This window comes from Toxotes jaculatrix, chromosome 5, assembly GCF_017976425.1.
Source record: "Toxotes jaculatrix isolate fToxJac2 chromosome 5, fToxJac2.pri, whole genome shotgun sequence".
Taxonomy (NCBI): domain Eukaryota; kingdom Metazoa; phylum Chordata; class Actinopteri; family Toxotidae; genus Toxotes; species Toxotes jaculatrix.
Genome location: NC_054398.1, coordinates 24,066,928 through 24,091,374, shown reverse-complemented (window position 1 = coordinate 24,091,374; position 24,447 = coordinate 24,066,928). Strand labels below are relative to the sequence as shown.

The window sequence follows — 24,447 nt, the reverse complement described above, 5'->3', positions numbered from 1 at the left end:
GAGTAAAGCACAAGAAGTTAGCAGAAGTATGTTAGTGAGGCTCTGGGTTAAAAAAAAGAAAATCCACTCCCTATCATTGTGAGAAAACAGGTTTTCAATGCTGTCCTTGTCCCTCACCTCCCAAAGGCAGAGCCCATAGAGAAAGCAGAGCCAGAGCTGAGAAAGAGAGAGAGCCACTGTGGCACTACAGCGTAACCGCAATGGCTACATGCAGGCCAAAGGGCTTAAGATAGTGCAAGATGTAGAGAAATAAAATGTTTCTATTTGTCTTATCAGATCTGTTATGTTTGTTGTATCAGAATCACTTTAGTTCAGGGTTTCCTGCAGCGTTTTATGGCAGATATGGGAATAAAGACCGGCACTAATATCAGATCAATGCTCTGAGGTGCTACAAAACACAAGAAAGCCCATGTCTGTGATGAGTCAGGCTATTGTTTGGACAACTATACAATACCTAAACTGACTGACACATCCTTCATACTTTATGTACAAGGTATGGCAATTAATCAAAGCAATATGCTTCAATGTTGGGAAAAGTAATGGAAAATGGCTCATTTATCAACTAATTTCCTGAGGGAAACCCCGTAGTTGTCAAGCTCTTTGACACACAAACAAGCAGCTTCCACACACGGCAAAAACACTCCAGAAAGAGGCAGCTCATACATGTAGTTTAAGATTTAAGGTGGCATGTTGATTCACTTAGTAAGTATTCATTGAAAGGTTGTTGGACTGGATAGCAGTACACTGTGCAGGTGTTTTTGTTGTGTCCATCCCATCTAAACTGCTATCTATTTGTTGCAATACTGCAAGTGCTCTTGCACCATAGTACAGAGAGTGCTACTGGTAAATTTCTGAGATGAAGATACATAACTAAACAAGTACAACTCATAAATCACGTCATGATCGCTTCTGGCGTAGGCATTGTTGTCAAAACAATGTCCAAACATGTGCTGGAAGCCAGCGCCTCCGTCTCACAAAAATTCCTCAGATAATCGCCCTTTTTTTCTCTCATAAACACTTCCCCGTACTCTCTGTCTTCTTCCTTTTCCCAGTCTCCTACTCAATTTCAGCCGACGCCGTGATGAGAAGCTTCCTCTTTCATTCAGGTTCCTCTCTGCCTCTCATTCTCCTCGTCTCTGGCAGTGTTCAAATGCGAATGAGTTTGCATCTCCGACATTATTCATCCTCTTACCTCTCACTCACCGTGCGGCTCTTTTGATAATTTCAAAGCCATGAGTGGAGATAGGCTGCGCCAAGACTCCGATCCCCTCAGCGCAGCACGGCGCTTTGCTAAGTCAATAGCGGCTAATGAGGGCCTCGATAAGCGAAAACCACAATACAAATTGAATAAACTGAGATAAGGATTCTTATAACATCCAAAAGCCATGCTATGGTAACAACTGACGTGATGAAGCAATATTGTTTAACAGTGAAAAAGCTTTTGAGGGCTTTTGTTCTTTCCTCTGATAGTAGGTGCATCAGGAGGGGTGACGGGGTCGTGTTGTGAAATTCCAAACCGCCTTTAGGGAGTAAAGATTTCATTTTTCTTTTCTTCTATTTTGTTTCACTTTTTTTTTCTTTGCAAATATGTTCTATGATAACCATTATGGATAAGTGCTATTCTCAAACCACAGGTGTCAAGCAGCAATAAAATATTTGATGAATTGCCTGGGCCAGGTGTTGTGCTGGTGGGGCGGAATTCCTCTGTGATTCATCATAACAGCTTTTGTTTAACACAGCTGACAGGCAGCAGATAAGCAGGCTAGCATGTTAGCGTCGGCCTATAGATCTTCGCCTTTAACCAACGCACCATGCTGTTTTATTGAAAAAAGTTCACTCCATTAAAATTCATTAAGAAATGAGCCTGTGATCCGAGCCAATTAATGCATGCTGGGCCTCCTCCAGCTTCCCTTTGTATTTCCCATTCATTTTGCTCTTCTATCTGTTTTTGGGGTATTTATGAACATACACTGCAACATGGAGCAGCTGAATACTGCTTAGTTGCACAGAAGAAGTAGAAGAAGAAGAAGCTAAGTGAGGAAATAAACAATGCCGGCAGGCAAAGTACCATTTTAGTGGCAACTTAATTATTGTAGTTGAGTATCTGCACTTTCCAGAGATCACCTGTCAATCACAGTGTGGCGTTCCTTTCTTTGATTTTCTGTTGTTGAAGTTAGACCTTCGGTCAGCGACGCCAGCTTATTCTTTTTATTGCAGCTGTTGCCAGAGGTTTTTCCTTGTTAAAATCCACCAGACATGTTTCATAATAGCCTTGGCCTCTAGATCTCACTGGTAAAATATAAAAGGTTTCATGCACCAGGTATACATTAAATCACTATTGTGCTCTTTGAGTCAACAATGAATATGGAGCATTAAAAAGTCTTTTATTTCATGAAAATATTGCAGGTTTTTTTCCCACTTGAACTCAGGGTGAGGTTAGAATGAATAGGAGTTTCATTTAGTTTGCCATCATTCCTTATCTTGACTGTCTTTTCTATTTACTTTCCCACTTCTGTACAATTGTCTAAGGTTCTGGCCTGCTGGTTACACCCTCGGGATTAGAGTCATATGTACTTTCTCAGTGTACAAACCTTCACCCTTATGGCTTTGTCTTTGTTCCTGCTGCTGAAAACTTCTTTTCTGTAGCAGTTGTTTGATTGTGCAACACTCATTCAAGTTATCATCATAGATATTGAAGAGGCACTTCCTCTGCAGGCCTCTACCCTGACACAGTCTCTAACTTCTATATTATTAGACCACTGTCATGACTAGCCCCTAAGGGGGCTGTTTTCTGAACCCTTTTTGTTATGTTATGATCTCTTTTGTGGACATTTGGACCTTTTCAGATTCAGTTTGTTAAGGTTTGTTTATAGGTCCTGTTTTATTTTGACATCATTGCCCTTGTGTATCTTGTCTTGTTTTACTTCCTGTCTTTGTCTTGTTTCCCGCCTTTGTGATTGTCTGCCCGCCCTAATTGGTTTCACCTGTTGTCTTGTTTCCCGCCTTTGTGATTGTCTGCCCGCCCTAATTGGTTTCACCTGTTGCCCATTGCCTTGTGTATTTAAGTCGCGTCGTTTCCCTGTGTTCTTGTTAGTTTGTTTTTGTCTCATCTCTAGTTCAGTGATCTAGTGTGTTTTCCCAAGTCATCGTGTCTCAAGTCAGATTGTGTATTGTTTGTTTCTTGTTCGTTTTTGGTTTCTCAGGTTGTCCAGTCTTTTTCCTCACAAGAGTGATTTTGAGTTCACGTTTTGTATTTTTGTTTCATTGCCTCTTTCCCCATTTGGATGGTTATTATTTGATACTTTGTTAGAATAAACAATTATTTTTGATTACGTCTGTGGGTCGTCCGTTTGGGTCCAACTCCTTGCCTCCCTCCTTGACAACCACTTTTTTATGACACTTTGACAACAACAGCATAAGGTGGACAAAATACTTGCTTTTGTTTTGGTTTAAGTAAAACAATTTTGGCTTAGGTAGAAGTTCTGTCTTTGACAATAAAAGCAGCTTGTGGTTTTAGTCATGGCTAAACATGAAAGGTTTTGCCAAAAAAATTAAAATGTCTCATTTCTGCAAAGTTTTCATGAGCTGAGAAGTGAATCCAGGTGAAACTCAAGCACGTCTCACACACAAATAGACACATGCCCACCACTGTACACACCCTTACTTTTCACCACTTCATTGTCAAACTGTCGGTCTCTGGTCTTGCTTCCAACATGTGATTCTTTTGTGGGAGGAAGACATTACTCACTCTTTTTGTGCAGTTTCATTTAAAGGGTCAGTTAAGCCCAATTATATGACTCCTCTGGTGGTATCTATCCATGCAGTTTTGGTTTTGTTAAGACACAGTGCTGATTTTGATTAACTTCCAGGAGACCAGATGTTTTAGTCTTACCTGTAGTTGTAAAGGGCTGAGTCCAGATGCTGCTGCAGCTGCCATTGTGGATGGAATGAACTGCATGGGGTAATTCTCGCCTGCTGAACAACAAAAACAACACATATTGTAGAGAGAGGTGGGAGCAAATTACTGCACAAGAACTAACCTGCTTTATTTTTACCTTTGGCCAGCCTCTGTCTGTCTCTCTGTCTCGGTCTTTGTCTCCTTCCTTGTTCCTCTCATGTTTTTATTCATGTCAAATGAGACATGAGGGGTCACAAGTGTTTTATTCAAAGATTAATAACACTCATTGTTGGGGCACATGGGTACTCGAGACCAGGGCGAGCAGAGTTCAAACCCAGAGCGCCCTCATTGGGATTCACTCATAAATTCATATACGAGAACCGTGTATAACCCCTACTGTTTGTCCCTAAAAGGCTTTCCATGTCCGAGCCTTTGTTGAAAACAGGCCAAAGTCAAAGGAGTGTACAATAATGGCTTTTTAATCCTTTCCTTCATCTCTGCCTTTCTTTGCACCCACACGGGAGTGTATGCTCACGCAGTAGGAATAAACATGGATTATTCTGTATGAGGTATGGTGGGTTAGTGCTTTGCAACGTCAGGCGAGCACCTGGAGGAATGCATGGACGAAAGGAATGTGTGAAGGACGAGGAGAGAGGAAGAAAGCAGGTGGTTCAGAGGATCCTGCTGTAGGAATACTGTGTACTTGAAGTGTGTGTCTCTGTGTATAGGTGTGTCCTCATGTGCGCAAAATCCTTGTGGATTGCTGAAACATGCACCATTCACACCTTCTTTTGTGTTTTGTGTGTGTTTTTGGGAGTGCATGTGATTTGTCTGTCTACATCAGACTTGTGTGTGCATTATTCGGTTGGTGAGTACCAGGAGAATATGCTTGAGTGTGTGTGTGTGTGTGTGTGTGTGTGTGAGAAAGTGTGAAATTCCATGTTGCAGATGTGTTATGTAACTGACATGTTTTCAGCACGCCGTAAAAGAGACATTCCAGTCCTCGCTGTGTCCAATGTATTGTTCCTGACATGAACAAGCAGTGGTTGTAAATCTCTCTCTGCTCATTTCCAGAGCATTCCTCACCTGACACACCTCATTAACATAGACTCGGATCCCAGTGTTTGTGTTTGTGTGTATGTGTGTCTAAGAGGGAGAACGAGAGAGAGAGAGAGAGAGAGAGAGAGAGAGAGAGAGAGAGAGAGAGAGAGAGAGAGAGAGAGAGAGAGAGAGAGAGACCTACTTTTTCTTTTTTAGTCAACAAGAAAGTCATAGAGCTTTTGTTTGAGAGCTGTGAATGTTTATCCAGAAAACATACATTTCCTTAACACTCACCAGTGTGTGTAATCTGTCTTGGGTAATTGTTGAGTTTGCATGTGTATGTATGTGTGCGTGTGTGTGCATGCGTGCATGTGTACCTGGCTTGTAAGACATGCCCGGTGGGAAGAGGAAGCCTTGCTGTGCAGCAGCAGCAGCAGCCAAGGACCTCTGGTCGTGAGGAAACACTGGGATCATCAGAGGAGGCATGTGACCCTGGACCTGAGAAACAGAGAGAGAGAGGCAGAGACAGAATGAGATATGTTTGCAGTCTTTATGTAAAATGTAATAAAAATAGGAAAAGGTATCTGAAAAAAAGCTTGATGAACACACAACCACTCCGATATACAAAAACAGTTACCACTGCAAAGTAGAGAGACAAAAAAGAAAGATGGAACCTGAAAAAAAATGTGAAGAAAACTGGAAATGTCTATGGAAAAGGAAAAATGGAAAGAAAGACAAGGACATTCAAATAACATTATTCAACATTCAAATAAGGAGATAAAAGAAATGAAGAAGAAATGGAGGAAGAAAAAAGCAATAGATTTAAGAATGTTTAAAAAGAGAAAAGAAAAAAGAAGGAATGTGAATGAAAGAGAGAAAAATGAAAATTAACAGAAAATAAATCAACATAATGAGGTACAGATAATAAAATTCAGTGGAAGACAGTAAAGAGAAAAGGAGGAATGAAAGAAAATTTAGATAAAAAATGAAAAGAATGCAAGAGAGATAAAGATAATAAAGATGGAAAGAGACAAGAAAGAATTAAAAAAAAAAGGTGAAAAAAACTTGGTAACAAACACACACACACACGCACGCACACGCACACACACACACACACACACACACACACACACACACACACACACACACAAACAAACCATCCAATCGAATGACTCTAAGAAATAACTGATCAGCAGGGTTGAAGAGACAAAGTTAAAGAACAGAGACCAAACAACAAATAAAGATGTTCCTTCTTGAGAGACAAGTGTAGAAATGTAAAGCAAAATGCCTTTAAAACAACAGAGAGGCTAACAGCTGCCTTTCATGTCGGCTTGAAAGACTCTTAAAAACTGTGGGTTCGACTGAGTTAAGTCGCTGTGGGCTCGAGCTGAAGAGAGCATATCAAAGATGAGCCTGCGGGAATCTATTAAGGCTGGCTGTCTTAACCACCGGACTGCCTCTCTCTCTTCCCTTCAGTCTCTCCTTTTATTTCATCCTTTTCTCTCTTTTCTTTAGTTTTTTCCGTGCTGTAAAATTGTTTGTCTCTTTCCCCTTCGCGTCTCCCTTTCTTGTCTTTCTTGTGCTCTCTGCTTGTTTTTTCTTTCTTCTCATTCGTTGAGTTCCTGTCTGAAAGTTGAGCAGATATTTCAGCTTTTCAAAGGTGTTAAAATTTAAATGCAAATTAAGTGGCGCTGCGGTTATTTGGGGCTGAAGATTCACAGCTGACAAAAATGTTAATTTTTCAAATTAGTTATATAGAAAAATGTATGTGACATTTTACAGTGTTAAGTGAGGTTCACTGTTTGCACCGTGTATCACTTCCTCCTCCTCTTTTCTCTTTTCCCTCTGTACTATTTTCATGTTTTTATTTCACTCCTGTTTTCGTCTTTCTCACAGTGACTCCAGGTTTTTCATTTGAGAATAATTTCTGTTCCATGAAGTCTCTCATCACTTTTGAATGTTTGTTGTTTTTCTGTTCTTGACCGTCTCCCTTTTTGCTCTTGTGTCTCTAACTCTTTAGCTTTCAATTTGAATTATTTTTTAGACTAGTTAAGATTCATTCTCTCACCTCCTTTTCTGTGTTTTATAGATTTTTTTATTAATCACTCTATTGTCTTGGCTTCTCTGAATCTCTAAATTGCTCAGTTTGTCAGTCTTCTTTCTCTCTTTATCATTTCTTATTTTTCCTCCTCTCTTTTATTCCTTTCTTTCCACCTCTCCCTTTGTTCCCATCTTTTCTTTCTTGTGTTACTCTTTGAGATGAACGCTTGTTGACACCTCCCTCCTTCTCTTTCCATTTCCTTCTTCCGTTCAATGCCGTCTACCTCCATTCATCTCCTTTACTACCAATTCATTAACCACATGGGCCTCCTCCCACTGTCCTCCTGGGACAGTTCATCATTAGTGCCCAGATTTACGCAATCAGCATGTTGTGTGGTTACAGTACTTCTCTGCATTTGTACTGCGTGGTTATGTTGCTGAATTAGTCGAATAAGATGACCGTCCTCTGGGATGTTTATGGTGTGTGTGAGGCAGGGTCAAAGGGTTTGTGGTAGGGAGCTTCAAAGAGCATGACTAAACAGAGAGAGAAAGATGAACAAGGCCACCCCTGACTTACACGTGTTTGCTGTAGGACTGAAATGATTAGCTGATCAGAAAGAAGATCAACAGAAAATTAATTCTGATAAATAACTGAAGCATTTATCAAGCAAAAAGCATCTGCAGATAAGATCACGATCAATTGAATTTCTTTGGGTTTTGGACAGCTACTCAGACAAAACAAGCAACTTACAGATTTCATTTTTGGGCTCTGGGAACTTGTGATGCCCCCCCCCCCCCCCCCTTTTTTTTCATTATTTTTTGACATTTGATAGATTTTTGATAAAATAAAATATAACTTCAATATCAGACAATTTCTAGAAAATCCCACAACTGCACTCAGTGACAACATATTTAAAAGTCCGGTTTCCACATCTTTTTATATTTCTTTTATTCATACAATATTCTCTCTCTCTCTCTCTCTCTGAACTTACATGGTTTTCTAAAACTACCTGACTACCTGCAGAGAAACACTGTCAACATGGTAAAATATTTGAAAAAGCTAAATTCACATGTTTAGGCTTTTTATTATGTGAAGTGTAGTGTAAATGCCACTACCAGCATGTTCTTATTTTTCAAGTGCAACAGTAAATAAAGTGATGCAAGACACAGTTTCTGAGTGAGGACTGGTCAGTATTTGTGTGTTTGTGTTCTGTTCTTGTGAGAACAAATTTGATGTTCACTTCTTAGGAGAGGAGACATTTTGTGAAGTCAGATTGACTGTAGAATTAGATTGTGGCTACAAAAAAAAAAAAAAAAAAACACTGATGCAGTTAACTGAAATCCCTGAAAAGAAAAACGTTTGTGTTTGTGTATCTGTGGTCTTGTACTTCTTATAAGGACCAATCAGAGTTTTGGAAAATGAGAGTCAGAATGCTTTTGGACATTTTTGGAAATTTTAGCTGGTCCTCACTTCATCAAAGGGCTGTTTGAGGCTTATGACTTAGTTTTAGGGTCAAGGTTAAAATTAAGTTGTGTGTGTGCATGTGTGTGTGTGTCTATGGGCTCACATCTCTGCAGCAACAACACATCAAACATCTGTATTATCCACAGTTTGCTTTGTTCGGTAAGTGTGCAGTTACACATGTTCATCACCTGACCAGCTCTTCAGACCACATTGTTTAGGTCATCCTCCAAAAAAAAAGCCAGATAGTTTGGGAGGCCCTCATCACACACACACTCACACACACGCTAACAAACACGCACACAAACGCACACTGGCAGTTCAGGGTACTTTTTGGGGCATTCCCATACACACACACAGACAAGTGTCCTTTCGTCTTGTGACACGCAGAAAAGAGAATGAAGAGAGAAGAAAGACGAGTCTGTGCGTCCGAAGGGCTAAAAAAAAAAGAAGAAGAAGAAGAAGAGAGAGGTGGGGGGGTGGAGGTTATAGAGTGGGACAAAATACTCCCATTCATTGTATTCCTCTGGGAACACTGGGACTGACTGGGGCTGCTTCACTAGCGCAAACACACAAAGATCTCCTTTTACCGAGGGGAGGGGGGGTACATTGGATGAATGGACTGGGTAAGGTGGTGCTGTGGGGGCCCCCGCTCTGCTCAGCCCCTAAGAAAACACAAGGCCCCCTTCCTCTAACTGCCCACCAGACACATTGACATACACACCTAGGCACAAGGAACATGTGTACACGCGCAGACACACACTCAGAATTAATGGTCGTCTTGTGTACGGGCAGCAGGGTTAGGGGGCAATGAGTACGTATGTGGTGTGTCGAGAGGGCAAAGAAAGAAATGTCTGGTTGTGCAGTTGACAGGTATGAACACATGTAGATGTGAATGAGTGTGTCCCTTGATTTTGTCCATCACTTCACTTGAGGTAACAATCTGCTTGTTCATACAGGTAAATAAAGTTTTGTTCCTCTCTATAGCCAAGAAAAAACAAAGAATCAGCAATCAAATATTTGGACAAAAAACATTGTGGTACGAGTTACACTTTCTACACCGACAAGTCATCTCTGCACAGAAACATTAATTTTGGCATGAACCTTACTGTGCCGACCCTTTAAGAGTGTCGGGGGATTGTTTAGGCTGCTGCACTGTTTGCCCCTGCAGGCTTTTGGTAGTTCACAGTTTCAGTGTTCATCAAAGTTGTCCACTCACGGTTCATTTTCTTCCTGCTGTACCTACTTATCTTGAAACAGCAATGAGGTGATATAATATAACAAATAGCTACTGAAGACAGTATGTAACTCAGGAGTTGTAATGATAATGCTATCAGGGCTGAAGTCTTTTAGCTTGTTTTAGTGTCTCTCTGCCTCCTTGTGGCCAGAATTTGTTTGATGCAGCTTTAAGAACACAACATACCTTCCAATAAATACTTTTCTCAGTTTGTTTTTTCGCCATCTTGCTACGCCCACATGAGCACAGTGAAGACAATAGAGGTGGTTTTAATTGAAGCACACAGTATTCCACTATGCTTACACCATTTACCATAGGCTAACACACAAGTTAATACACTGGAGTGAGGGCCATTGTAAAGTCAAGTGTCAGCCATTCTCCATAGCTGCTGAGTCCAATCGACGTTATGGGCCTTCCATGGTTTTCCGAGTCATTGTGTCTGAAGCTGTATCTGCTGATGTAGGAGCTGCCTGTCTATCTAACGGCCATTTTGTGTGCTCCATTAGTTCTTATGCATGTGTGTGAGTGTGCATCTGTGCGTATATGTATTTGTGTGTGAGTGGATTATTGTTTGTGCCTGTTTGTTTTAACGCAGGTTCAGCAACCCCAACCAGTCAGAACCTCACCTAACGCCAGCGCTTTATTTGAGAAAAGTTTGAGTCTTTGCTTTACATTGTGATGAAACAAACACTGTTAAAACAAGGAATTTACAGAGGAGAGGACGTCAAAGTAGTTTATCTGCAAGACTTCAGGGATTCTGAATCTATCATGACACATAAATAGGAGTCATCTGAAACTCATTTTACTGTCACACACTGCCAGCTCTGTGTCAAAAGCTCAGATTAAGCATGCTGGTCAGAGCCTACATTTACTTTAATTTGTCACAACATAAACAACAAAAACAGCCAGCTAATGGTGTTTCAACAGGGGGCAGCATACTGTAATTATGGAATAGGCTGTTGACTGCACCATCCACAGAGGAACATAATACTGAAAAATAAAAACAATGAGAAAACACTCGGGGGACAAGGACTCAAAGGGAAAAGAGGAGGGCAGGCGAAGGAGGAGACAGAGGAGTTATAAATGAAGAACAGAGAGAGGGAGGAGGAGGAGGAGGAGTGCGGCTTTGCAGTCATTAATTAGCCCGTTAGCTAGGGCCCGGGCGGTGCGGTTAGGGCCTGTGCCTTTGTGGGCCTGAAGGAAATGGGCCACATATGAGAGCCATTATAGGAACTGACTTAACAAAGACACATGCCTGTCAGCCACCAGGCTGGGCTGGGCTGCTCTGCCTACGGCACACAAAGGACCCACCACCACCACTGTGTGTGTGTGTGTGTGTGTGTGTGTGTGTGTGTGTATGAGTATGAGTATGTGTGTTTGCTTAAATGTGCATTTGTGCACATGTGTGCATGTGTGTGTTTTTTTTTTCTGTATGTGTGTGTAAGGGGAATATAAACAAACTGCCCACTTGTGTGGTATTTATGCATTAAACTGTCTCTACGTTTAGTTAATATCAGATGCCTGTTATATTGTTTGTATGTGTGTGCTTGCATGCATGTATACACATTTTATGTATGAACATCTGTTGTTTCTTCACGTTTCTTGTGTGCATGTGTGCCTCTATGTGTGTGTGTAACAATATTTATCAGAATGGGGCCTTCGGAAGCGTTTCTTTAACCCATGGACATCCCCCGCTGGCTCTCCACACCATTTAAAACCACATGACAGGAAACCTGTGTCACTTTGAACTACGCTCCCCCCAACAGCACTGAACTGCACCCGATGACAAACACGCTGACACCGTCCACGGGCAGAAAGGAAAGAAGGAACGACGTGAGGCAGAAATGGAAAAAGGAGCTAAAAACAGCATCCCACTGGCTTTACGTGGCCTCCATTCATAAATCAGACACAGATAAGACTCTGTTTCTCACATATCAATGCTAATCTGTAAAACTTTCAGAAGACATGATAATGAGTCATAAAATTTATGCCATTTAATCACTGAAGGTTGGTTAACTTTATTTGCCGTGATGATGCAACAGATAGCATGTACATGCCAAATATTGCACATCACAGGCAACTATTCCACTTTTCCAGCAAAAACATTTTCTTGGTTTCATATTTTTGCCATCTGGACAACATTTAGTGTTTCAAATTAAGATGTGAACAATAACTGCCACTTCTAAAAAATGGTTTTACCACACTAAGGCCTATTCTTTTCAGCTGAAACAGTAGCATTTGGTCAGCTCCTCAGAGTATTGGCCTGAGAGGAGCTCAGGTCTGGATTTGATAAGTGGAAACAGATCGGTGCAGTGCTGCCTGTGTGTTTAAGGCCAACACACATCCGACACAGCGTAAACAGCCCGTACCCCAGTGACTAAGCCCTGGAGCTTAGCCATAATAATTCTAAACCTCAGTACTGTAGATAGACCATATGCTCCTTACTAAGCTGGGTTTGTTTGCCCAAAAAAAATGCTATTGTTTTAAGAAATAACTTAAATAACTAGAAGTTTGCACACACCCAGCTGTGATGCATATAATATTTAGCAACTTTTCAGTGAAAACAAATTCTTTGTGTTGGTCCCTTTCATTTCTGTACCTTAACAAGACAGCAGATTTTTAAGTAGTTCTAGCAATTTAAAACTAAATCCAACAAGTGTGAGAGACACAGTGGAATAGGTTTCACCTGAATTTACAGCAGATTCTTCTGAAGCTCTACATGATAACATGCTGCTCTGAAGAGGATTTTCTGCATAGCCCTTCATCCTCAAAACCAAGTATGACACAGTATCCATGCTTCACAGCGTGGAAGAGGATCCTAGTAAGAGCTGGTTTTTATGGTCTTGCTCCCCCCCTGGGGCTCAGAGGCCTAATGAAGTCCAATCCGAGCTTTATTAAGATCCAAGGGTGGGGCCTCATAAAAAAAAAAAAAAGAAGAACAAGAGGGGGGAAAAAACAAGCCCTTAACTACATTGCACCTCCGGAGCAAGGGGAGATCCAAAGCTTGGGATTAATGGGAGATGAACTGGGTATGGGATGAGACTGAACCAGTCACAGCGGCAAATGCATTCAGATTGTCTCACAAGATGGTTTAATTCAGCAGCAATTCAGCAGCTTATAAAAATAAACCCATGCAATACAAACTGGCTAACTTTCCACATGGCTATCAGCTACAGTCTGCAAATTTACCAGCATTTGGCTCACAGCTGGTGGTAATTTCTTGGTGAGTATGTATGTATATACAGTGCATGGATCATGAATCTCAGTGCATCAGGTGGTTCAGTGGAACAGATGTGGGAACGAGGGAACGAGAAAAAAAGGAAACTTATAAAAGAAAGTTGCAGATATGAAACAGCAAGGGATTTTTTTTAATCTGCATTTGTCTATCAGGGAAAGACATATATTGTTTAAGTTATCCTTTTTCTCATTAAGTACATATTGTTTTTTCATATTAATGTAATGGAGTAAATTAGAAACAAGCCACTGAGGGGATGAGAGGAAAAAGTGTGCGTAAGAGGCAAAAGAAAGCATTTGATCGAAGCAGATAGAGGAGTGAATGCTAGGACGAAGAGAGGAAACATGTTGATAAATAGACAACTGGAGAAAGAGAAAGAGTAGGAGGAAGCCCACAGGAGGCTGTGACATCGACCGCTAAGTGATCAATGCAAAAGTAAATGATTCAGCCATAACCAGGGCAATTACTGGGTCATTGTTGTGTGTTGTTGTTGTTGTTGTGTGTGTGTGTGTGTGTATCTGCATGCCTTCGTATGAATGCAAGACTGTTGTGGTGTAACTCTCATAGATTTCAATAGCAGGCAAAACATTTAAAAAAAGGTCACAACCTCTCATTATTACAGTTTTCCAATCACACAACTCAATAATAATGGAGGAGGAAGATGAAGAAAACAGACTCTTAGAGCATCCAGGAGGAAAAGATCAGGGAAGATGGGGAAGAAATTAGGGGAGTTTGCAGAGGGCAGGAGTCGTCAACTCACAAATGCATGGCATGTACAAAATAAGTGTGTTTGTATTTGTGAGTGTGTGTGTGTCTGCCTACTAACCTGGATCTGTTGCTGGAGAATGTTAATCTTTTGCTGCTGCTGCAGGAGCTGCTGCTGTTGTCTGGCGATCTGTACACACACAGTGGGATGGAGAGAAAATGACAGTTAACAAGTTTTTTAATGTGGCAGTTTGCGTTTGTGTCTGTTGTTTTCTTACACTGTGCTGACAGAGTTAATGCTTTGCTTTTATAAACCTTGCTGATCCGTGGTGAGCGGCATGTTATTGCTCCATGAAACAACTTCTGGATTCCAACCTAATCTGCTTCTTTTTAAAAACTGGGTAACCTTTGGTGAACATTGGTAAAAAAAAAAAAAAAAAAAAAACCCAAAACCTAGAAACTGTGAGTTTTTGAAACTGAATGAGAGCAAGAAAGACTAGAACGGAAGGTGAAAACACTTCATCAGCTAAAGGAAAAATGCTCAATAGCCATTGAAAAGAAAAAAATTGACTTGGAGAAAAAAAGTTAGCGTTCATGCTCCGTTCAAGGTGATAATCAGGATATCTTTGACCTCCAAATGCAGCAGGTAAAGTGCAGCTCAGGCTCTGGTGCTGAAGGCTGCCAATGAGGTCAAAAATTCCTTGAATGCAGTACAGTAAATCAGAAAGGAGGTACAACAGTGGCAGTGAGTCACGTGTCTTGTTTGGCCTCAGATTGTTATCTCAAAGGGCCTCAGTCCAGTGTGACGGATGGTACAGCTACTTCATGCAGTCAGCTGCATAGAAAGTTCCTGTACAAATCTCTTCGCCGACAGTTCATCTGTGAGATTGACATGTTTACCAGGACAACCAACAACATTCAGCGTGCCTCTGCCCCCGCCTCCCCCCTCTACACATACACCCATCAACACTCATCAACAGGAAACGGGGATCATAGTTATTTCATCTTCTGTTTTTTTTTATTTGAGATTGTCTTAAGTCATCAAGTGTTGAGTCACATCCAGTGACGGGCAGCTGTGACCGGCCAGTCATGTGAAGTTAAAATCCTTAAAGGGGCAGCACGTCAACTTTTTGATCCTGCCCACTCTGAACCAGAAAAGTAAAGCAGCTGCCTCTTTCTTGAGGAGTCATTTAGTATATTTATTCTGAAATGTAATTACAGGGTGCTGAATGGGAGGCGGCGCCCCATTTGCACACATGTCATATTTCATTAAAGGCAGATTTCTCAGGGTTTGTCTGTAGGGCATTATCCTATCAAGTCTCAACAGCGAAATGACTGGCTGATATTGGAATCTGTCTTTCTTTTCACTCTCTCCATCTTCCCAGTTCCTTTGTGAAGCTGTGAAAGGTGGAATGTGTTGTGATGGGAGGTGTGGACTTGTCCAAACAGGGCCTGTCGTATGCCAACCTACAGTAACGTGTCGGCAAAGAGCGAGAACAAAGAGCAGCTCACCTAAACACCTCTCTGCTTAGGCTCTCTCTCTCTTTCTCTGTCACATGCTGTTTTTTTCTTATCTCTGTCTGACACCTGAAGACAGTAACTTTTTCTACACACACACACACAAAAACACATTTACACATACACTTATTTGGCTTGGCCTTGGTCTTTATTTTTGTCTCAATACATTTGTCACTTTTAATGAGTATTGTATCCCCAAATCTCAGCAATAAAGTTAGTGAGTAAAATGTTATCAAACCTAAAGGAAAGGAATTATGAACTACTATGGTATCTTCACCTCTTCATCTTATGAGAAACTAACTTTAGCACCTCTGTCACTCACACATGGCTCCTATTTCCTTAGCCACTCTATACTACTACTGTTTGTACAATCACACTACATAGAAATGCACAAAAAACCCACTTCACTCAGACTACATACATCTGCTATAAGGCTTGTCAGTCTATAAGGCTCCTATACATATGCTACCTACGCTCTTTCTTTCTCTTTATACAACTACTTCAGATAAGACAACATTTACCAACGCCGCCCAACACATTCACAAACACTCACATCCTCCAGCCCTCCCTACCTGCTCCTGCTGCTGCCTGGCGAGCTCCATCTGTTGTCTCTGCTTCTCCAGCTGTGAAGCGGCCATCTTTTTCTGCTCGTCATGGGCGGCGAGGAGCTGCTCTCTCAGATTGATCAGCTGACCGATCATGGTGGAAAGCTGGCGCTCCTTCGCCTCCAGAGACTCTGGCGTACCTGGACAGGAGATTGGGGAGTGTTATAATTCGACGCTGATGACATGATAAGTCACGTAGCACTGGATGTTTTTAAAAATAAAAGGCATATTTGATGATAAAACAATAATGAATGACAAGCATAGTCATCAGCTGTGGTGATGTTCAAGGTGTTACTTAGAGGACCGTGATTGCAATGTTACCTTGGAACTTTTTCATTCATACAAAATCCCCATACCAACGCAACCTCAACAAATGCCTGCACAAACCAGAAAGAAAGAAATATTCTCATGTGTTTAGCCAACACAAATAAAAAACCCTCATTCCCAAATGCCCATAAATCACCTGGCTTGTAGTTACATCTTTCTACTTATTATCTTCTGTCTTGTCTCTACATGCCATCTGTGTTTATCACTTAGTGTCTGCTCCCAAGAACAATAAAATCAGTTTGACTTAACTTTTGAAAATAAGCAGGTGTCACAGTCTTTTGTCAGGTTTATGATTCAGACATTCTTGGGAGGTTTTAGTCAGTAAGACAGAGCCAACACCGGTAATACTCCTTTTAGATACTGTAGCTGACTAGATTACATCAAAGGTATCACAACAGGCAGCGATAATAATGGCAGCATTCTCCTTGTATTTCAAGGCCAGCTAAATAGGTTAACTGTTAATTTATGCTCAGTATACACCTTCTTTGAAATATACAGTCACTTTTACTTTTTCACCCTCGTCACCTCACATAATTTCATTAAGAACTCCAGTATGTTATGAGCCTTTGATCGTCGTGCTGTGTATTTAGTTGTAAACTGGATTTTGTAACTGTGGTTGTTAGATTGGTATCAGCGTCAGATTGAATTACCTCCATGCTCTTTACACTTCTTTGTTTTTAAAAATCTTCCCCCTGTTCTCTCACCATGGTGGAACTCTGCCAGGAGAACTAAGTGCCCTCAATACGTACATGAACATTAAGTTTTAGTTAAATAAAGAATAACAAAAAACACATAAGGTGGATGATGAGGTGGCAGTGGTCAGTCAGCATGACTTCAGTGCTCTTCTTGATCTGATGTTAAAATGCTTAAACAATCTTACGTTGCTGCTTGTGGTTGGAAAATGGAACCATGTGTTCTTACTTCTGTCCATGTTGCAAGTCGACCACATAACAAGCTGATCATGGCCCAGACAAGAAGGCATGTTGCTTTTGAAATTCAAGTGAATTTCAGGGATGATGGTTAGCACCTTGAGTTACATTTAGGTTTAAATTTTAGCTGCAGATGTCTGGACATTGGAAACTCTATGTCCCTTTGCCCTGAATCCATTTTGAAGTCACTGGTTTCTATCGTTTAGAGCTGCCAGCAAAGAAAGAAAGGATAATTAATTTCTCTCACAACATCTCTTGAAGCTACTGTTGTTGTTGTGCATCTGATTCTTTCTGTTAAGTCCGTGTATACCACTCATGGACAGCTTGTTGTGAAGTTCTTTGTCGGTGTGTGTGAAACAGTGCTCTTCTTGTGCGACTGGTTACGAACACACACCCAAGTTCTTCTTGTTTGTGTGTGTGTATGTTCTTGTGCGGGACACAAACTCGCACACTTCCAAACTAAAGTTTTTCTTGTTTAGAAGTTCTTGCTCTTGAATATGTGTGTGTGCGTGCGTGTGCACATGTGTTTTCTGTGTGTAAGGTCTTGCCCTGGGGCCATGTAGGGAGATTGCAGGGTGGCCCCAACACTACCTGCATACTAACAGAGTCTCCATTGTAGTCCTGTCAGGCCCCTATTGTACCCTAGACTGCCCCCCCCACCCTTCACACACACACACACACACACACACACACACACACACACACACACACACACACACACACACACAGAAGTTACCCCTCAGCACCCCTGTATCAAAGGCAACATTCTCCTCTTCTTGTCTCTTTTTTCATGATTTCATTCTTTGTTTTTTGGGTTTTTTCCCCAAACGACCTCCCCATCAGTTACTCTTCTTCCAAGTTCAGATTCTCCCCATGGTTTCTCCTCTCCTCTGCCCTCCTCTCCTTATTCCTTTCCTCCTCTGCTTTTCTTGTTTTTCCTTTCTGTTCTCTTGATTCCTCCTCTCCTCTCCTCATTTGCTTCATGTTTCCTCTCTTTATTGTCCTGTCTTCTCCTCTCTTCTCTCCTCCCTTCCCTTCTCTCTTCACCCTCATCCCCTCCACCCTACTTTCATCTCCTCTATTCTCTTTGCTCACTCATCTATCTTCCCTTCTTCGTTCCCCTCGTCACCTCTCCTCTTTTGCCTCTCCTCCCCTCTTTTTTCATCTACTCTCTCAATCACTTCTTCCCATTTCCTCCCCTTTTCACTCTTCATCACCTCCTCCCCTCTGTCTTCCCATTTCATCTTATCACCACTCTTTTCCTCCTTGTTCTCTTTTTTCCCCCTTTTTTCACCCCTCCCTAAGTCTCTTTGGCCAATTTACTCTTGCAACACTGATGGACACTTTATAATCCTGTCAGATCTCAGAATACACACACATACAAACACACAGACTTCTTCCTATTTCCCTACATTCCTTGCAGTGAAGTAAGGCCTATTGTGTAATCGCAACAACTGCGATTACAGCGTCATGATTCATCTTTGTGGATTATGGGTTGTGCATTCCAAACGCGTCGCCTTGCGTTCCTTCAGTGCTTCTGGCACCAATAATCATCTCAGACGTTTTCCGTTTTCCATCCATCAGGATTATTCCCGACACCTGCTGAGGGCACCAGCCAAAACAGAAAGCCATTAACGGTTTTCTCAGTGTGTTTGGATGATCGGGATGATCTGTCTCTGAACCAGGACTGGAGCATGGTTACTTTTGCATGAGGTGTTTGTTGAGTTGTTACTGCCTGATCACACAATGTTTTCATTTATGGGAATTTTTTTTTTCTTTGTGGGATTCAAATCCTGCTTTTCAATACTGTTTAATTTTTTTTATATGCATTGATATCACAAGTTAGAGCAGAAAATGTACTTGGAAAGTGCAAATCAGTGTTTTGCTGCACCTTAATCCCATTCATACATGTATGAAATTATAGACTGTATTTTTTTTAAAACCCCACATTTGTATTTTGTTTGTTTTTTTTTTCTTTTTTGCTTGGATTTTGCTTTTCTTTTCATTATGCATTACACTGGTTTATTTATTTATTTCTTTTTTTAAAATCATCAGTTTGTATTTATAAATTTGCTTGCATACTTTATTTGTATGTGAATGTGGCAATCATTAACATTTCTAATGCTTATTTAGTTATTAAGTTATGAATAAAGATATGATTGTTCATCAGTTATGAAGTATATTCAATTATACATTAATTTCTGATAGTGGAGTCACACAATTTACGACAAATGTTTGTCTCAGCCACTTCCCTTTACACACACACAAAAAAAAGTACCTAGTGACACACACTTGAGCACAAAAACCACACATGAAAATACACAAACCATCACATACTCATATTATCGCACCTCAGACTAACATGTTTATGGCTTTGGCTGCCCTGTGCTTCTGCCAAACCATCATGTTCCACAATGCCGACTGTGCGCCAAACTCCCTCCATTCCTCTGGATGACTAAACACCCTCTCCTCACTGTCACACCACAACAAACACTGACACTCGCCTTCCCATCAGCCCACAGGCCCCAAGACAAACACGGTCTCGAAATTTTGTCAGAACAAGTGTCATGATCTCCTCTGGGCTGCAGGGTACAAAGATTTAACCAGGATCAGGTTAAATCCTGGTTAACTGTACACAAACAGCTCACTTCTCCAGCTAGTCAGAGGCATATACATGGAAATGCACAGCTGCAGTGGGTAAGATGCCTGATTTAAGTGACTCTTCAATGTCACTGTGATTATTGCTGCCAGATGTGTCAGCTCCTACATCTGACAGTAGAGTCAGACATTTTCTTTCCATCTGTTCTTTTCTGCATCCAGCACCTTCTTGTTTGGTAGTAGTGCGCTGTAGTTTTGGGAAGTTTGATATTAGCTGCTGTAAAAGTTTTTTAGAATGCTTGATGATCTTGTAGAGGCTGTTTTTGAATCTTCTTTTTGTTTTATTTCTACAAATTCATCATGTTTTCATCTTTATTTTATCTTTATATCTGGTGTAAATGCGTTATGCCAAAAATCCTTAACAATGTGTGTGAACATAACATACTGCAAATTTAGATTAGATTTATGTAATTTGTTGTTTGAGTTACATAGGAGTTGGTGGTACTCTGTTATATCAATCATGTATCCTCCTGCAATATTTACATAATACCATCTAAAATGTTTTACCAGCTCTTTCAAAATTCTCTTCTTATGAATAAAACTCACTTTTTTATGCATCTAGATTTTATCAAGAATGTTGCAATAAAGAAAAAAACTTGCTGTCACCTTCTGCCCAACATGATTAAAAACACATTGCTGGCAACAGGGCTTTAACTCCTGACAGCGAAAAAACATCATCATAAAGTTGGGAAATAATCACTAAACTAAACTAAAATGTTATAATGTCACCTGGTTCCCACAGCTGCGCTGTTGGAGCTGCACAGAGGGCTGACGTAGAAGAGTGTAGTCATTCTGGGCCTACACCCAGATGTGTGTGAGTGCAACACTTTGTGTATGAAACAGGACATTCTTGAATGCATGTGTACTTACAAACCTTCCCAGGATGAGTAAGAGTTTAAATACATATGAAAATTTCAGTGCAAAAAAAAAAAAAGGTCATCGGTTTTCTTCACCCTAAAAATAACTGCGACTGAACAAATAGGTTCAGGTTGTTGTGTGTGGACACACAGAGCAGTAGTTGAGTTTGTGTATTTAGGTCAGCTAGAACAGGCTTCATTTCAGCCATCAGGAAATAGAAGACTTTGATGCTTCAATTCAATCAGAGCGTTTCTTTGGTCAGGACACAGCTGGACGAACAGAGACATCTCTGTGTGCGTGAATGTGTGTGTGTGTGTGTGTGTGTGTGTGATCCTTTATGTGCATGCATGTCTTGGTACATGCTATATTTATGAATGTTTATTAGTGTCTTCAACTAACACACAAGAAACTGATATACTGCACATTCCAGCTTTATGTATAGGACAGGCATGCTGTTGTCTTAGGTCTGGTTGCTTATTCTGAACCTCAGTCAAAATGTATTTAAAGAAGTCATAAAAGGCACCCCATCATTTCTCACTAACAGGGAATCTGGAGGAATGTATCTCATATATTCCAAATCAAACCATGCTTAAGTTTTTCTTCTGGTACATGAGACAATCCCAAACTCCTTGTTATCAAATCCCCGGTTAAGTGGAGGGAGTGGGTGAATAACAGCGTCCTTAAATCATTTGACAATCTTGTTGTGCAGTTCAATTTAGCCAATGATCAAATTTGGTGTTATCTCCAACTAAGACATCTCCCTGTCGGTACTTTTGGCTCTACACGTACTCCTCCCCAGAGCTTGGACCTCATTAGGGAGAATTTGCGTGTCGCAGAGGTAGAGGACACGGTGCTTCCCACTGTAATTCTATGCTTATAAACAAATCTGTTTACAAGACCACCATAGCTCTGAAAATACCGTGGGAAAGGGACTTGGGCATCACCTTTGCAGAAGATGAGTGGAGACAATTATTGGGATTGCCAAACAGGTTTCTAGAGATATCACAATAAGGTTAATGTAATTCCAAATCTACCCTTGCAGATTATTCAGGCTGGGTTTAAAAGAAGCACCAGACGGTTGGGAGGTGTAACTGTGAGGTGGTTGGGTGATGTAGTCTATGCACTGTGGTGAGACCAGAGTCCATGAGTACATCACAGAGATCGTGAGGGTAAATCATGAGTTCTGGCCTGATGTATACACACTTTGAAACCCTCAACCCATTGACTGATGTAGACAAATAAAATAATAAATGTGGGATGTTTCTGTGATTTTCAGGGGAACCTGTTCACTGGTTAGTGAACACACCTTTCTGAGGTTTAATTTAATTTTTTATTTATCTTTTAATATTAGGTTTAATATTAGTCTTGTTTGGGGATGTCATAAAAGGGTTTCTGTCACACAAACAAAAAAAGACTTTTAAATATTGAATTACACGCATTGGAAAACAGATATGTGAAGCTACTATTTACAACAATAAAAATGTTGTTTTCAGACATAGGGGAGCCAGTAAAATGTGACCGTATCATGTTTGCTGTTATTGTCCATTAAATGTGGTCAGAATTAATTTGTATTTTCATCAGAACTTTCTTGTCCATTCCTCTCAGGCAGCAAGTCAGTTCAGGATTCCTTGTCCCTTCCTCCAACCCTGTGTCTCCGAGAAATTACATTTATATATTACTAAATTGATTTCCCAATTACATTGTGGTGACAAACCTAATTGCTGGCTGGATTATGTTCAGAAGAATGTTTTTTTTTTTTTTTTAAGTGAATGAAGAGCTGCATTTATCTACCACACCAGAGTCACAGGGTGGTGTTCAGAGGGGATGGTGGGAGAACAAAGTGCTGGACTCAGACTCTAGAGTCCAGGCTTCAAGTCCAGACTCTTGTCTGTGGTTAGGTTCAGGCAACAAAAATACCTTGGTTATGGGTTAAGGAAAAATTGTGGTTTTGCTTTAATGTCACTAAACAGGTTATATCTTAAGTCACTGTAGACTTTTTCTGTACCAGAGGAGACCACAATCTGCCAATGTCAGAACATAACCATAAAAAATGGAATAATGCTGTGGTCACCTCAAATGGATATTGTATTGAAATTTTAGATATTTTGTCATAAAACTAATGAATATTTAATTGTTGTTTGTTTACAATTTTGTTATAAACAAAGTTTGTTTTTGTTATAGCTTGTTGTATAATATGGTCTGCATTATGTTTCCCTCAAAACATATTTGCTTTTGCTATTTAGATGTATATAATTTCTAGTAGACAGGGTTGCCTCCACACATGGTCTGCCACTCCCAGTGGCAGACTAAATCTATACAGCACTTGAAAACAAGTACTTCTTGAAAGGCTCGACTCAGGGCAACAAGTGCCCTAGACCACATTTTTTCCTTTTAAGCACTGCTTTTGTTTTTCTTCCTTTTCCTCTTAATCAGACAGAAAAGTCAGAGCCCTGATAAAGTTTGCTTCGTACTTTTTTTTCAGCTAACTTGTGTATTATATGATCAATGATCTAAGTGCTGATCAGGAATAAATCAACATTTATACACAGCTTTGATGGACAAATAAATGTTCATAGAGGACAAGAAATTACTTGACCTCTGTAAGCGAGTGAAGAGAGCTGCTAATAACCTGAGAAACAATTTTTCCTGAGCTGATAAAAAAAAATAAACATAAAACCTCCAGCAGTAAGACATAAACAGTCTCGCTGCAAACTAAATGTAAGTTGAAAACAGAACGACCTTGCACTTTTAATTTACAGTAAAAAAGTTTAATGAAAAAAATAAAAGAAAGTATTGAGAGACAGAGGTCAGCAGGATGAACTTAAGGTTCTTCATTTTTAAGTCTATGGCTTCATGTAAAATACGTACAGTGTCTAAATATAAGAGCAATCAACACTTGACCTGGAATTTCAATCAGATATCCCAATCAACAATAAAATTCTATACAAGTGGACCTTGACAGTCTAATAATACTTACTTCCTGTACTTGTCTGGTACACTAATTCAGACGGCCTTAATAAGTGAACGGCTATGTAACAGCCTGGTGATGCTTTGAAAACAGTGTTTAAGTATGCATATGTGTGTGTGTGTGCATGCAGATGGAGGGTGTCAGTATGAAGAGAGAGAGAGAGAGAGAGAGAGAGAGAGAGAGAGAGAGAGAGAGAGAGAGAGTCGGATCTCTGTCCTGGAGTGAAAGTCAATGTCAGTGCTGTTCTGCCGTAGAAGGTTCTCTGTAGTCCCTTTTTTCCACTTTCCACAGAGGAAATGCTTTCCATTTCAACAGGAGACGATCACAAACGGTTTCTCTCACTGAGACCAGCTCGACTGCAGAGCCGTTAGCAGCTAACGTTAAGACACACACAACAGAATTCACTGCAGCTCGAGGGACAGAAAGCACGCCTCTAAGTAAATCTGTCAGTTTTCAAAAGTTGGTTGCATTTTAGTTGTATGTATTGATCTTTCATTCAGCAGGTGTAAGTTCATCCAGATACTACGTCATATACTTAGTCATGGTTATAAAAACATGAACATGACATTTCAGGCATTGAGAGGGATATCAAACAGACACTGTTCTCTCTTTCTCTTCACTGACTCGCCAGTGAGCATCACCGCCTGAGGCTCATTGTTTATGAATGTCATTTTTATTTTAAAATGTTCACTGCAAAAAAATAAAAAAACAAGTTCTAACAAGAGCAGATCAGTTTAACTAAATTCCAATTTGATATCCTCACGTATCCACCACGTTAAGAAGACAACATTACTTTACAATAACAAGGACTATTTAGAATATTTGTCCACTACAGAATTAAAAAAAGCATTGACGGAAAATGGAAATGAGATGTTCATTATTCACCAGTTACCCTCAACGTGAGTTTAAAATATCAGTGTTTTGCTGTAGTATTTATCATGTAATCACCACACCCATTACGTCAGC

The 24,447-nt window shown here is 40.4% G+C and overlaps 1 protein-coding gene across 4 annotated transcripts in view; it reads right to left on the bottom strand.

Annotated features, from left to right (window-relative positions):
- The window catches only part of LOC121182120 (transcription factor SOX-6-like), a 104,747-nt gene that overhangs the window by 22,745 nt on the left and 57,555 nt on the right, over positions 1-24,447 (bottom strand). For 3 of the 4 annotated variants that reach the window (XM_041038465.1, XM_041038464.1, XM_041038466.1), the window contains exons 6-9: positions 15,709-15,881; positions 13,740-13,808; positions 5,317-5,437; positions 3,893-3,975 (exon numbers count right to left, since the gene is read on the bottom strand). In XM_041038465.1, the coding sequence (XP_040894399.1) occupies positions 3,893-3,975; positions 5,317-5,437; positions 13,740-13,808; positions 15,709-15,881 (446 nt within the window). The remainder of the gene's footprint in view (positions 1-3,892; positions 3,976-5,316; positions 5,438-13,739; positions 13,809-15,708; positions 15,882-24,447) is intronic. The other variant, XM_041038467.1, reaches the window with a different exon arrangement.